This window comes from Seriola dumerili, unplaced genomic scaffold, assembly GCF_002260705.1.
Source record: "Seriola dumerili isolate Sdu_G_001 unplaced genomic scaffold, Sdu_1.0 BDQW01000169.1, whole genome shotgun sequence".
Lineage (NCBI taxonomy): Eukaryota > Metazoa > Chordata > Actinopteri > Carangiformes > Carangidae > Seriola > Seriola dumerili.
In genome coordinates, this window is record NW_019174424.1 from 812836 (window position 1) to 829055 (window position 16220).

At 39.6% G+C, this 16220-nt stretch overlaps 3 protein-coding genes across 4 annotated transcripts; 1 reads left to right on the forward strand and 2 right to left on the reverse strand.

The window, feature by feature from the left end:
• Positions 1-240: 240 nt before the first annotated feature.
• dhps (deoxyhypusine synthase) lies at positions 241-5921 on the reverse strand. The gene is made up of 10 exons (XM_022752539.1): positions 5793-5921; positions 4701-4900; positions 4250-4414; positions 4026-4147; positions 3372-3468; positions 3130-3216; positions 2672-2777; positions 2475-2578; positions 1518-1643; positions 241-922 (listed from the first exon to the last, which is right to left on the reverse strand). The coding sequence occupies exons 2-10, from the start codon at positions 4893-4895 to the stop codon at positions 827-829; spliced, it is 1098 nt and encodes a 365-aa protein (XP_022608260.1). The 5' UTR covers positions 4896-4900; positions 5793-5921; the 3' UTR covers positions 241-826.
• A 973-nt stretch (positions 5922-6894) lies between these two features.
• Positions 6895-7355, forward strand: LOC111227309 (guanine nucleotide-binding protein G(I)/G(S)/G(O) subunit gamma-12-like). The gene is made up of 2 exons (XM_022752743.1): positions 6895-6993; positions 7230-7355. Exons 1-2 carry the CDS (start codon positions 6901-6903, stop codon positions 7353-7355), a joined length of 219 nt encoding a protein of 72 aa, XP_022608464.1. The 5' UTR covers positions 6895-6900.
• On the reverse strand, positions 7290-13312 carry fbxw9 (F-box and WD repeat domain containing 9). 2 transcript variants are annotated; one of them, XR_002665326.1, is made up of 8 exons: positions 12653-13312; positions 12423-12570; positions 10797-11823; positions 10483-10631; positions 10166-10369; positions 10010-10075; positions 9043-9914; positions 7290-7360 (listed from the first exon to the last, which is right to left on the reverse strand). XR_002665326.1 is itself a non-coding variant. In XM_022752436.1 (7 exons), the coding sequence occupies exons 1-7, from the start codon at positions 12772-12774 to the stop codon at positions 9840-9842; spliced, it is 1791 nt and encodes a 596-aa protein (XP_022608157.1). In that variant the 5' UTR covers positions 12775-13312; the 3' UTR covers positions 8346-9839. The 2 variants fall into 2 exon arrangements, 1 of the variants encoding a protein (XP_022608157.1); XM_022752436.1 differs by lacking the exon at positions 7290-7360 and having other exon boundaries at positions 8346-9914.
• Positions 13313-16220: the final 2908 nt, after the last annotated feature.

Consider the following 16220-nt stretch of genomic DNA (forward strand, 5'->3'; position numbering starts at 1 on the left):
TACTCTTAGCCTTTTTGTACTTTGTGCAACTGAGGATCTTTAATATTCTAAATATTATTTTTCATCACAGGACAGCAGTGCCCTGGTAATGCAATCCTTTATATCCTTTTATACAACAAAGATCACCAACATAGTCATGTGAAATGAAGTGTCACATGATGGACCCCTTGTGGCCTTCTCACACACACTTAGAGCACAAAGACTATTTGTAATTGTCCACATAGACCCCATGAAATACAGGAAATGATTACTGAAAGATTTATTATCATCATTCCATATCATCATCTTTCATCCTGGAACAGTAACAGTAAGATTGAGATAATATAAAATCTGAGAAGCAATAAGGTAATATTCAAGTGATGCAACTGCCACAGCTGAACTGGAATAAATTAACACCCCCCCCCCACCACCACCACCACATACACACGCATACACACACAGAGACAGACACACACTCCCAGCTAAAACCTGATGCATTCTCTGCAGTGTCTCTGGTGCATGCTATAGCATGCTACACATGCGATTTCAGCTGTCAGGATAGAGAGAAAAAAAACTGTACTTGTTTAAACAAGTAAATATTTGTATGGAAAGCATTAAGACAGGAAACCCTCAACATTGCTTCCCATTCACCAAGGAGTTCAATTGCAGCATTGTATGTATGACAACATCACAATGCCGCCTCTTAAAGTTGCCAAGTCGTAACCATGTATTTTCAATGGAAAGGTTCATTAGATCAAACTCATATGTTCAATTAGACAAACAAAGGAAGAACCAGAGCACCAAAGCAGCTTGTTGTTTCTAACAGAGCATTTAAGGAGGCAACCGTTTAATCTGTTTTCTTGCCAGCGGTCAGCTTGTCGGCGTGGAGAGCGAAGGTCTCGGCCACTATCAGAGGGAAGACTAAAGAGGCATCTGCATACACCTGGGAACAAACAACAAAGCAGCATATCACTCGTCTGTAATATTATTATATTTGTGTTATGTTACATGCTAACTACACTTAACCAGAAGCCAGTCCCTAGCTTTCATATTTGTGTTTTGGTCCTCAGATGCCACAATGTACCCTTGGATGAAATGTTGTGTAGACACTGCCACCATGAGGCCAAAGTGTCGACTACAACTCCTGGTTACCACTCACCCTCCTGCTTCTGTGTCAGGCAAACAATTATTCAGTCTTCTCACCTGGTTGCCAGTTCTGATGTGTTACAAAATTATTTCCAAACACATTTATCGCTATAAAATTAATTTCAATGGAAAAGAAAGTTGTCAAATTATCAGCAATTACAAACCTACATACATAAAACATCTTGTCAAATAACCACAACAGCCATTAAGGTGTCATTTTAACCCACATCTGAAAACAGTTCAGGTGCTTTATATAATAGCTGTCAAAAGGCATCTGGGAAATATAAAGAAGACGGGAAGACATCTGAAAATACCTAATTGTAAATGAGGGAACATAATGTTGACATTAGTCTTGGTCTGGTCCTGGCCAACATTGGGATAAATATCAGTACCTTGACAGGTTTTGCATCTGTTCTGATCTTGCCCCAGGATATGGCCTCATCAGGTCTGGCCCCAGAGTCTGAGCCATCGAACTCCTGACCCGTGTTTACATACACTGAATAGTCGGCTCCATTCCTCTGGAGGGAGACAGAGGAGAATCAATGTGTATTTGGTTTGTGAGGAGGTTTGCTTTGCTGGCTCCATTTAAAAAGGGGTAATTGTGTATTTTGATAGTTGCTGTACTGTATGTAATGCCCATCTATAATCAAAGATTACCATCCACAACAAATCCAGGCCTCTGTAAATATAGAGTGGACAACAATATTTTGCTATACTTTATCATAGTTTTGCACAACTTCATGCAAAACATTCTTGCTTAACAGTGGTGAAAGACATATCCAGATCCTTTATTGCAGTAAAATCAGCAATGCTGCAACATAAGAATGCTCCATTACAAGTACAAGGGCTGCACTGACACTGTCACTTAAGTACTATATTATTAAATATACTTAAATTATCAAAAGTATGCATGATTTAGAAAAACAGTCCATGTGACTTTTTTTTCTACTATTGTGTTGTGTATATGTTAATGCATTTATGTTTAAGTAGCATTTTACTAATACAGTTGGAAGAAGAACTCATTTTAAGTATTTTATATAGCTACTGTTGGGTACTTTAATCTATAACAGTGCATGTTATTATATTTTTGTATGTAAAATCTTAATGTGTAAAGATACAAGCAATTATAGCTGTCAAATAAATGTAGTGGAGTGCAAAGTACAGTACTGAACATTTTACATTGTAGTGGAACTGAGGTATGAAGTAGCATGAAATGGAAATACTCAAGTACAGTACTTGAGTAAATGTGGTAAATCAAAGTCAATCACTGACAGCCAATATAAATACTCATAATTTTGCATAATTGTATTCAAAAGGTGATTAATAAATACGATAAAGATCATAGTTACCATGAGATTAGCATTAGCTATGTGATGTTTGACCAGCCCTCCTCCCAGGATGATCATTCCCGTTCTTTTGGCAAACACTGCCTGGCTGTTCAACCTGCGGATATCTGAAATAAAGTCCACATTCACCACATATAGTCCACATATGACCAACTAAGACATCTGTGGTGATCTTGTTCTGTACCAGTAATGTTACTTACCTTCCACTATGTCCAATACCAAGCCGGGGTTCTTATAAGAGTGGAAGTAGATCATGTCACCAAGAGAGCCGTCTGTCAGAGCAGGACTGAACACTGGAATGTTATTCTGAACACAGAATATAACAGCAAATTTACTGACTGGTTTCAGGAGCGCTTAATTCATAAATAAAATAAATTGACTTTAGACTTGTCTTAAAAATTATTTTAATTAACTTCAGACATGACACAAACTCACAGAATAATTTGTAAAAAAAAAAAATTTCAAAGATCTAAACTATTTTGCAGCAACTTGTCTTTATTGTCAGAATTTGAGGCAATTTAATTTTTTCTTTTCTGTCTTGTCTTTTTGGTAAAACAGATTGTAAAATGTAAAATGTATTGTTATTATTCCATCAGCTATTGATCCTGACAACTGGTCCTTATGATACAACACATTATCAAGATAAACCAGCACCCACCTTGTATGCCCAGTAATAGACAGAGTCAGTATTATTGATCTCCTTGCCAAGCCGATGGATCATTTTGGAGGGAGTCCAATGGGTGCCCTGAAAAAATAAAGGTTACATGATGTAAACAATAACATGACAGCTGAATTTGAAACATCCTTTGCAGTAAAGACTTCAGACTAACTACTACTACTACTAACAGTTTTGGGTGAAAAAAAAAACAAATAATACCCTAACTGCACAGAGAGACACACCTCTGTCTTCTGCTCCAGCAACATCTGGTCCAGGATGGGCATCAGCCAGTCTTCAAACTTACAGTAGTTATCATTGGGCACCAATAGGTTCCCTATTCTACATGCAATGAGGACAGAGAGATGAAAAGGAACAGAAGCTGTAAATAAAAAAGTTAGGATCTGATATGCAAGCAATGGTTAATAGTATTGCTACTGATGTTCTCATGTTTAAAGCAACAGCTTGACATCTAGGAAAATATGCTTATTCACTTTCTTGTCAAGAGTTAGTTGTGAGGATTGACACCACTCTCATGTGTGTACAGTGAATATGAAGCTACAGCCAGCAGCTGGTTTATTTTAGCTTAGCATAAAGATTAGAAATGGCAGGGGGCACAGCCAGACTAGGTCTCTCCAAAGAAAACTGAGTCTAACTACAAGCACCTCTAAAGCTTTGCAGGGTGTTATGCACCCTACTATTTCTATTATGTGTCATTCTTACACTTTTAGAGGTGCTGGTGGATTTTTTTTTCACATATTCATCATGCAGATACAAGAGCGGTATCAACCTTCTCCTCTAACTCTCAGCAAGAAGCACACACTGACAAAATTTCAATGTCAAACTATTTATTTATCTATTTATAAGGCTCAGTGTAAAATGCCACCCAAACTACCAACCTGTTAATCCCTCTCAGACGGAGCTCCTTGCCAGGCAGGCTGAAGTCTCCCAAATATGTGTGAGCCAGACACTTGATCAAATCCTCCTCAATGCCTCCAGCTGTGGTAACAATGACATCCACCTAGCAAAGAGTAACAAAACAGATTGTTTAACTAACACGGTCCACCTGTCAAAACTAAGTAGCAACTATACAGATAATTATAACAAGTGCATAAATTTGTACCATTTTGTGCTCTGCCAGGTAACGGATGCTCTCCCTGACTCCGGAGCTGATGAGGTTGGAGGTGTAGCCCAGGAAGATGGTGCAGCCTGAGTTTTTGGGGGATTCACCAGACTCTTTATTCTCATTTCCTTCACCTGCCTCCACTGGCTCAAGACGCTTCTCTATCTGTGGGTGTTGAGTCATTAGAGAACGGTTGTCAACATTGCAAATGTACACTGACAGAGTGATTGTAGATTATTGAATCTGTATCATCTAAAGGGTCAGTTCACCCCCAAAAACAAAAAAATCATATTTATATCTGTTGGTATACAGCCCTGCAGCTAGTTTTCATTGTTTTGGGGGAGAGGACGAAATCTCAAAGACAAATATTTCACAAAGAAAACCAAAACTATCTGCAAGGGAAAAGGGAAAATAAACCCACACACTCTTTCCTAATAGGTTTTCCTCTCACCATGTGGTTGATCTCCTGGACGGCCAAGCCAAAGCTGCTGGCCTGGAAGCCCGTGGTAAGGTAGGACTTCAGCACTGCCTGCAGATTGACCCCCTGGTTGAAGTCGTAGCCTTTGATCTTCGGCATGTCCTCTGGGAGGTCGCAACTGGGCTTGAGGACGGCCTCCATGGCAACAGAAGGGGCATGGTCTGCCATCTCTCCTGCAAAAACAAAGAGAACACGTTAGTGGAGTGGTTATCATCAGCAGAGCTGTGATCAAGAAACAATGGATGTAATCTCTTCTGTCTGTGGTGACAGGTTGCAGCTCTGCTCTGACTGACATGTACAGCACATGACTCTGAGCAACATGCATCTAATGAACCACAGCAAAATCTACATCTGATCTAACAATATTAGCCTAACTTATTAACAAAACGTCCTGAAGTTCAGGCTCTTCAGAAGACCTCTGGGTGAAGAGCTTTGGGCAAAGGCACTGCTAAAGAAAGATTATTCAGAAGAAGTATCTTGATTTAGGAATTATTTGTACTGTTTTTTTTCTTCTTTTTTTTTTGGGGGGGGGGGGGGGGGTGACAAAAAAATGTATCTGTTTTCATCTGGCTGTTCATTAGACTTTATTTCAGCACCATGTGCTGTTACAACAGCTCTGTCTTTATGTGGGACTGAATTAGATGTTACAAGGTTAATATTTTCTGCGGTTTACAGAGTTTTATATGTGCACTGTTATCTACATTAAATGTATGGAAAATCATGTTCAAATTCAGATGTAAACAGTGAAAGACAAAACTTAAGCTTTCATCTGAGGGGCAAATATTTTTGCTGGAAGGCCACTATTTGCCTACCACTGTCTTTTGGTATTATATAACACGACTTTTAATGTTTAGCTATCTACCTATTGTTTAGATACACTTTTGTTCACTGGACATTGGGAATAAATGAAGCACATATTGTGTTTAATTATTGCTGAATAACTTAAGTCAAAACACGAAGAATCCATGTGGCGCGGTACTAAGTGGAAGACGAGCTAACTATGAGCTGCCTGTCGACCTGGCTTTAATGAGGATTAAAAATTTGAAGACAGATATGAAAACGTACCTAATCTTGAAGAGCTGTTAGTTGATTAAGGTAGTTGAGTAGTAAATGGCTGTTACCAGACCAAACTAAGGCAGTTTTAAAGATTTGTATTTCTGTAAACATCGCACGAGTCGCTTGCGGCAAGTTAGCTCCCACTACGGAAAGTGTGAAGAGACAAATTTGATCAAACCGCCTTTCTGCTGCAAATCCCCACATTTAACATTAACTTGAAAACAGTCTGAAATGTTTTGTCCTATCCCGTTTAAATACATTCATATGTTTCTATAAGCTTTATTCACCTAATTCAGTTATATGTTTAACTATGAAAATTTTCAAATACGTGTTTGTTAATCGGGGGTCAATATCACAATTGATTATTAAAAGTGTATGTAAACCTCCATAATTTTACATCAAGTAATTTGTGTTTACCATGTATCTTATATAAATGCTTCATTGTGAAGAATGGTTTATCTCCAGTTCTACGTTATTGTAGCAGTTTTTATGACCATCATGTCATGGCCAGACCTACACCTAGAAGGCTGTTTGAGCTGGACCAGCGTGGTTTAATTGATTCCACATAAGGTTGGCTGTTTAAACGTTAATGGTGCACAACGTTTAACAAGTTCAAGTTTAAGTTTTGCAGGTATAATTTCATTCTACTAGAAACTACACCTGCTACACCTGATAAATGTACATGTAAAAATCACAATTGTCAAGTACCTGCCATCCTACAGACATTGTTGCATTGTCGCGATAAAGGCCTCAAATGCCCTACCTATCTATTACTGCATACCGATTATCCTTTTTCAGACAGCATACCTTAGCCAATAATCTTTTCATCAGCAGCGTCTGTGAAGTGGTGTGTGATGTTTGTGACATTTCCAACACTGTTGTATGACCTTTTATATCACAGAGCCTTTGAACTGCGCCCAACAGTGAATAAAAAGAGGGTACAGGTCAAAAAGGAAAGTCAGGACCTTGTCGGACCAGACAATCCTGCACAACCTGAGCTGACGTGTTGGATCGGGTAAAATACTACTCTAAATCCGTTTCCTGCTGCTGCTTTTGGTGTTGAGGAAGGGTGTTGAGTCCATAGTTGGATTTTTGCTAAGTCTTTATACTGAGGGGAATGTCAGGAAAGACGTGTAGCAGCAACAGTATGGTTCAAACACAAAAACTGGTGGATCAACTTCGGGTGGAGGCAAGCATGGAGAGAATCAAGGTATGTAAGAATTATCTATTAACTACATGCATGATAGCTGCACATCATCATACAACATGGATAAGTCAAGACCAGTTGTCTGAAGATTTCTTTAGTTCAGAATATCTTACATCTTACAACATGCTTCATGTCTCTATAATTAACATCCAATGTCCATTGAGTATTTAAATTTTTTAAAGGTATTACAATGTTCAAAATCCTGTCAAATGCCATCCTGTCCACCTTTGTCCCAGCAGATCTCCCTGACAGCAGGAGACTTGGTTCAGTACTGTCAGGACCACAGGCGCAGTGACCCTTTGCTCACTGGCATCGCTGCCTCATCCAATCCTTTCAAAGATAAGAAGACCTGTGTGCTGCTTTGACAGTCCTGAGTGAAGATAACCAACACATTACATGGACACATCATGTCTGAAGATGTAACCACAGATTTTTTTACTGTCAAATGTGTTCCTGATAAACTGCCCTGTCACCAGTGAGATAGCAGATTGTTTTAACATCTACCTTTTCCCTTAAAGCATCTCCTTTGAGGATAAACATCACATATAGTGCACTTTGTGCATCTGATATTGTCTAAATTAAAGACAGCACTATGATAAAAATACAAATAATGGCTTTACTTTTACTATTGACTTTATAACCTTAATTAATTTAACTCCTTTACATAACAGCATAACTAATTTATGTGTCCCTTAAAATTTACAACAGTAAGGAATTACCTGGGTAACTGGAAACTGCTCAGATCAAGTTAAGTCAACTAAACCTGCTCCATAAGGGCAGTGAACAAATCCAGCCAATAATTCAGACACTAGATTTTCAGGCCATTTAATGACATCTGTGGAAACAGTCTTTCAGTGTGTTTTAGCATACGTATATATTAAGTGCTGTGCAAATGATTTATAGTTACATTTATCCAAACAACTAGACAGGCACACAGACAGACAGACACACACACACTCTCACACACACACTCTCACACACACACACACACACACACACACACACACACACACACACACACACACACACACACACACACACACACACACACACACACACACAAAAGGCATTTGCAGACATACTTACAAAATGGATAATAGTGATTAGTACTACTGACTGTTCAAATAAATAGCTTTACAAATACAATCAGTGTGTCACAGAAGGTTTGGATCCAAGTATTTCACTGTACATGAAGAGTAACTCATTTTGTACAATATCAGTTCCAGTAATGGATTCAGTCAACTTGTGAGCATGTAAATACTTTTACGCCTTTTAAATGTCTGCATTTTCCACGCTGTTTGAACAAACAAACAATTAAAGGAGGAGAAACAAAATTCTTTAAATGCAGTGTTTCTTGTTGTTTTTTTTGTTTTTTTTTAAAGCTTTCAGTACTTGCACAAAATGACAAATAATAGATGCAGGAAACACGTTTCCTGTATTTATGTGTTTTTTTGTCTACAGAAAAATCTAAACGTAATCAAACGAGGACAAAAAAAGAAGAAAATTGGTTGAGAGTTTTTGGTAAGTGACCACAACCTTCCCAAAACAACTCTGCTATAGAACAATAAAAACACACCAGGAAATAAAAATTAGCAATGCCACTAAACATCTGGTAGCACTATCTCTGAAAACATTAGTTTCACACTTTTTAACATGAGTTTGGCAGTGCAGCAAAATAAAATCATTTGTTTGGCCATATGTACCACAAATGTCTTTATTTCCAATCTTACTTTTTCATATTAATTTGTTAACTTATTTACACTTACATTTCTCTTGATGCAATGCTTTCAGAAAGTGTTCAGGCCCCTTCACTTTTTTCACACCTTATTATCTTGCATCCTTATGCTAAAATCGTTTAAATTTACTTTCCCCTCATCAATCTACACTCAATACCCCATAATGACAAAGTGAAAACAGATATTTTTACTGATTTATTAAAAAGGAAAAACTGAAATATCAGCATTCAGACTCCTTCCTCAGCAATTAGTTGAAGGACCTTCAGCGATTAAAACCTTGAGTCTTCTTGGGTATGACACAACAAGCTTTACATACCTGGATTTGGGGATTTTCTGCCATTCTTCTCTACAGATCCTCTCAAGCTCTGTCAGGTTGGATGGGGACCATCGGTGGACGGCAATTTTCACTCCAGAAATGTTCGATTAGGGTTGGGCCACTCAAGGATGTTCACAGAGTTGTCCCTAAGCCACTCCTGCATTGTCTGGGCTGTGAGCTTAGAGTCATTGTCCCGCTGGAAAGTGAACTGTCAGCCCAGTCTGAGGTCCTGGTTTTCGTTAAGGATATCTCTTTACTTGGTTCCCTTCAGATTTCCCTCAACCTCGACCAGTCTCCCTTTTCCCTGTTGCTGAAAAACACCCCCACACCATGATGCTCCAAGTGGTTTTCATGTGTCTATTCATTACGGTCAAGGTGTAGAAAAGTCTCAGATGATCAAGAGAAAAGGGAGGCTGCTGAGTTAAATTTCAAGTGTCAAAGCAATGGGTCTGAATACTTATGTCAATGTGATAATTCAGTTTTTCCTTTTGAATAAATTGTGAATAATTTCTAAAATTCAGTTTCCCCTTTATTTTTATGGGGTATTGAGTGTAGACTGATGAGGGAAAAAATTAACTTAAAGGATTTTAGCATCAGGCTGCAACACAACAAAATGTGCACAGGTGTTAACCAGCCATGCTGCAAGTAAAGAGAACTGTTTCTTTTTTTTTCCTTTTATTTCAGCTACTTGCCGTTGTGTACGCCATATATTCTAAATTCCAAAATGCTGAAAGACCAGTATAGTATTCAGTATTCAGTCTTCAAATCTTGTCACATAGTTTGCAGGTGTTGCTCTCTCATTTTCTGGGCCTCCAGACTTCTACACACACATCCCCTGAGGCTACAGCAAGGACTCCAGCATCCACACTCAGCTGACATTTGAAGACAGAGACAGGAGGGGTATGTGAGAGATAATGAAGACACAAGGAGAAAAAAATATCGACAAAATGTGTTATAAAGCACTAACCCCATTGACTCCAGCTTGATGATGCAGTGTGCATAACGTCCTTGGAGGCGCACAAGGGACGTGTACCTGCAATACAGAAAAGAAATTACAATAGAAGAAATTCAGTACCAAAGCTGGCTAAATAGACAAAGCAGTAAGGAATGAGCTTCTTCCTACCTTGACAGTACGATCAGATGAACAGGTGTAGAGGCTTCCAGGAGTCCTGTGGATGCCAGTGACCAGAGCTGTGTGTCCCACATCAAACTGGGACAGGGGTTTTAAGGTCCCTGCCTGCATAGAAAAGGAGTGGAGCTTGCCACCATTGTCTCCTGCCCACACCTCACTGCCACTGTAGCTCATGGACAGCAGATAAGAGCTCAGCTAGAAGTGGAGAGGTCGGTTGAGAGTCAGTCTTGGTGCACAGGTGTACCTGAGCATATATGCACGCAAATACTAACTTAACAAACTATGTGTGTGTCTGTGTTCGCAGCTACCTGAAGTTTTTTTAAGCCTTTGCCTGCCCTGCGGTCATAAACAGCCACAGTGCAGTCCTTACTTCCAGAGATGATGTACTTGTCATCTGCAGCTAGGCACATTACAGCGTTACCATGGAGACGGAGGCTTTTTACCAGGGGCTCAGCAGCTGTAGATAAAATCATGACATAATCAACCTCCGAAACCAAGTGATTTGTCTTCACAATTTATTTGTATGATATCTGTCATCACATTCATAAAACTAATGATCTTTATCTGCACTCTACACACACTCAGCCACTAAAGTGACAGGTTATATGTGAAACCCCCTCACCTCTGGTGTCATACATGCTGACCCTCTTGTCAAACGTACCAGCCAGCAACACATCCGTCTGACAGGACAAGCAGAGGACAGCAGCCCCAGCCCTGATCAGGCCCCTCTCTGCACCACCTGCCTGTAGGTCCCATAGCCTCACTGTGCTGTCAAAGCCCCCTGAAGCCAGCAGAGATTCCTGAGATTCCTGAGATGCCAGACACCAGACCCAGCCCCGATGGGTGCTGAAGTCACCCTGCCCTCCCAATGTGTGCAGCAGTGTGCCACTAGGACCTGCTTGCAGATCCCACAGTTTAACATTCCAGTCTCTGGAACCAGTAGCACAAACCGTCCCCTCTCCCCCCACAAGGAGGACTGAGTTGACCTGGGCAATGTGGCCAGAGGGTAGGGTGATGCACTCCAGCGATGGGGGTGGGCTAGGACTTCTAGCAGGTTGACAGTGCTCCATCTCTTCAAGTCTTCCATTACCATTATTCCTGGGGTCTGCCAAGCCCTCTTGGTGATTAAGAGCACCACCTTGCCCTTCATTAGCATCAAACATCATCCTGTGGTCCCTTTCTTCTGCCATTAGTGCCGGCGCATCATCCTCCAGTCTCTCTTCCAACTCCTCTCTCAATCTTGCCAGTTGGTCCTCACCTTCAATGGGCTGGATTTCACCATCCTCACCTTCTATTGCCACCTCCATCCCTTCATCAGCACCATACGCAGCCTCTTGCGCTGCCACTCCCACTCCTTCTACTTCAGCCTCTCCTCCACCTCCCTCCACACCTGGTTCCCCATCCTGCCCTCCCCTTTGCTGCTGCCTTACTTGACCCCTTTCCTCCACAACCTCTTGGGTCTGTCTGGCTAAAAGGTGTGCTTGGCTTGTCCAGCAGGTTATCAGCTGCTCCATCTCCAGGCAAGCAGTAGGCCAGTCAAAGTCCTCCCTTGGCCCCACTGGAAAGCCAGCTTGGGGTCCTATTAGTCTGCGTGCTCGGAGCTGCCAAGCAGTGCTGTCCTTTCCTACATTACCCAATGCATGACAGACCTGAAGGGAGGAGAAACATGGATTCAAGAAAATTTCCAACATTTGCAAGACCTATAAAGTCTTGCATAACGCGTCACACGTACATGCACAAGGCTGACGTGGTACACAGTTCTGCCAGTGGTTTCACATTATTCCAATGATCTACAAGTGGTGGTAATGCACCAAGAAACACAGCAATGTGCTAACAAAAGCAGGGAAGAAGAAGACTGCTTGGTAGTGAATTGTAAATTTGTAAATGTTTTATAAGGAAGCAAATAAAGTTGCACACATTTGTTCAACCTCAAAGATACAAACAAAGAGTTTTGAAGACTAACACTGAGTGCAAACATAACTGTTTACAAGAAAACTTGACAGGACACGTTTAAATTAAGAAATGTTCATTCTGGATATCTATACTTGCTTTGTTTGTGTATTAATTGTCAAGTAAATGACACAACCAACAAACTTAATCAGTGTCCAGAGTATACAGTGAAATGGGAAATATCTCACAGTTATTTAGTCTTCTGGTGATTGAGGTAACAAATAAGCAAGAAAATTAGAGGACAGGACTTCTTAGGAATTGTATGGGAATGATGGGTCAATACATCTTTAAAACGTACCTTTGGCAGTACAGTGATGACACACTGAGCAGGAAGGTGTGAAGCAATGTGGGTTACCATCTCCCATGGTAATGACAACAAGCCACTTGCCTCAGCAGAAGGTGAGGGGCTAACGTCTGCTGAGGACAGGTGACCAGCAGGAAGAAGACTGGAAGGAATATGAAGACCACCGTGACTTCCTTATTAATCTCATGACCAGCCATTTAACTGAGGGTGAATGAAAGTCTTACCCCTGCAGGTCAGGCCGGGAGGCTTCACTACTCAGAGGTTTCACGGGGTCAGGACACGGTCCACCCTGGTCACCGTATGTCCCTTCGTCCGGTTCATACGACTTTACACTGACCTCAGACATCACCTTTCTCTCTCTCTCCTCTCAGCACAAGACCACTAACTCATGCACTGTAAGCCAACATTACTTTAAACTACCTCTGTTTTGTCCTGTTGGCTGTACGTGTTTCAATACATTTAGTGTAAAATATTGTGACAATGAAACTTGACCAAATGTTAGCTTAGCGTCAGCTACACTGGTAACAATTCAGATACACACTGCTTGAAGAAAGCTTTAATTACTTTCCATGAATACAGTCCTTTTATTAAAAGGTTTTACCGTCTGTTAAATGTATATATATTGAAAAAACCTTGACTATAGCTGAAAGACAGTAGGTTAAGATTAGCTAGCTTCAAGTACTGCTACACAGAATAATACTGAAAACAAGACCAGCCTTTGACAAATCCAGTCGTTGGTCAAAAGTCGTAGCCGGAGTGCGTGTAACAGAAGGTCATTGTCACGATATCAGTCAAATTAAGACTGAAATGTCATGTAACGCGGTAACATTAACTGCTATTTATCAGCTGTTTTCACGGCGAACTACAAAAAATTCAAAACATCACTTCCGGTGTACAAATATGGCGTCATCAAGCTGCGCGACAAGATGGCAACCACGGCAACCTTCTTCTCGTCTCTTGCTTAAATTTTTCTGATAAACATTTAATATTTGTTAGGGATATCAGATTATATAATATAATATAATAATATATAATAATTAAATATATATATATATGCGTATTACAAACATAGTTCATATATCTCTCACACACAGACAACACACATATGTATCAATCACTCACATATACACCAAATACCAAGTGTTTCTGTAAGGAAACCCACGTTTGAAATTTTTTACAAATTTATAAAAGATGATGTAAATGTACCTATTTTTTCATGTTAGCAGCATGCCCCATTGAATGGCAATGGCAACCTAGGCTTGGTTCCCAGAGGATGCCTACTAACTTTGACCTCTTCATTTGACCTCTAGAGCCACCATGTGCCTGACTTTTTGGCTTTATATGAAATACTTCACAATTACTAGATCTTCATTAAACTAAAACAATCAGGCATTCACATTATCCTCCTAAAGAAGAATTGCAAAAACTTCAACATCGTGGTTAGTGTTTTCAGCCTCTGTGGCGCATTGAATCTCATTCAAATGTCACTTTAATTCATTCGCAAAAGGAGGATGGTAAGATGTCTTCTAGGTCACCAGGAAGCAAGTGCTATCTCTAAGTTTAGGTTGTTTCCTGCCTGACCCAAATGAACCAAATTTAAGGCTCAAGTCTTAAAGCAAATAATATTTATCCAAACATATTGATGATCATACAGAATACAAACATTTCACTCAATGACTCAAAGCTTAATAGAAAAAAAACTTTTATTTTCCCCTATTCACAAAAATTAAATTAAAAGGGATACATCCCACCTGCACCACAGTTCAGCAAAATAAAGGTACTACATCAAATTCAATTGCCAGCCTTGATATCAGATTGAAACAAGTTATGAATTAGTTTTCCACATTCTTCCCTAAGGTATGCACCAAGCACCGACTCTCCTTCAGTCCAACCACAATATCAAATTTAACATAATCAAATGGTCCGCTATAAAACAACGAAAACAAATTATTCTTTAAATAAAAAGAATAAAAATTGGGGAAAAAAAAAAAACAAAAACAAAAACAAAAAAACAAAAAAAAAAACTTTTAAAGTCCAAAACAATTTGTGCACTGGGCACAAAAAAATATTAAAAAAAAAACAAAAACAAAATAAAAAGTAAAAAACAAAATAAATAAATAAAAAAACTGTCACATGTGCATCAAAATAAAAAAAATAAAAAATAAACAACTTGTGGACAACTTGCATTTAAATTTACTTCTGTAGATAGCTTAGTGTATCACAACATGGCGAGGAGTGGTATAGCCTCAACTTTTTACCAATTCTTTGAGGCACAGGAGCATCATCCCTCTGAAACAATCATTTTTGTAATGAATGCTTCAAAAGCTGCTGCTCCAAGCACATCTGTCCAGCCTCTGATGAATGAGTTGCCAGCTCACATCTCAACACCCGCCTACCAGTTAAACCTGGACAGGATGCCATCAGTATTCAGTCTGTGGGGTCTGTGGGCTTAGAAAAGTGGTCAGGAATCCAAAACACCGTCTCATCAACATCGGCAACATTTGTGCTACAACAAAATCAAAAATCTGCATCACATTTGTTGATCACACATTAATGCTGATTCTATAAAATACATAAACTGTAAATGTGAGCTGATATTCAGGAAAATGCTATTTAGTCAGACAGGAGCAGATATCAGTATTTTCCATGAGTGAAAGTCTTCATCTTAAGAGTTTTAAACACCCTGACAATCAAACTGATGACAGTAACTGGCAGGCAAATGTTGATTCTCCCACTGGCCACATTAACCCAGGCATGACTCAAACTACGCCCCCCACTTAACTTTAGAGTAGGGCTGGTGCAAAGTTACATCTAAGCAGTACTCGCGTACACACCATTATAGTAAAACACCAACAGGCAACAGCCATACACACTTACATTACAACCGTCCACTATGGACAATGACTAAAAGATAAAGCTGGATAAAGACCACCACTCTCTCACATAAGCTAACCAGTGTCAGGGGAGAACTATTAGGACTCAGAGTCAGTGTATTCCCAGGCATAACCTACACAGTATTGTCGGGTGAAGATATGGCAACAACAATCACTAGTTTTATCACGAGCTGGAGAAGTACCTTATTAGTCCAGCAGCGAATTGTGTTGCCATTGACAAAGCTCTTATAAGGTAGATCCCTCCAAAGGGACCTGTTATAAAATGACTAAAAAAGGAGCAAGACTCACTGAAAAGCATGCAGTGTTCATGACAAGGAGAAGCTTTGACGGCTCAAACAGCCACTATTTAACAAAAAAGCTCTGATGAAAGAGACGGAGACATCTTTAAACACAGATATGGATTGACAGGTGCACTGGGACATGGATCCAAAATACTGTAATTAAGATGTTTCCCTCTTAAATCCTATTCAATCCATTTTAGAAGGCGCTACATTATAAAACTATGTTAAGAGGCCTCAAGTCTTACCTAGTCATTTTACCATTGCTTAACATTATCAACATTATGCTTACTTTAGCAAGTCATTAACAGTCCTAAAATCACTTATCAAAAAAACTATATCTCAAGATCAGTATATCATTACTGTATGTCTTACATGTGAAATTCTAAATTTCTTACAAAAGAAAAAGTGCATTTATATCAGTAAGAACCAATTCATTCTTGGTGATGTCTTATCGCTCTCATTAAGTCCATTTTGTAAATACTCTAAAAACAAAGCAGCAGCAGCACAAAGGATTCTCAACTTTGCGTACAGTATTTTAACTCTTCTTGCAGTGAGTGATTCTCCAAACAATCAGACATGAGCCGATTCCTGTATTGATTCCTGTATTGATCTACCTA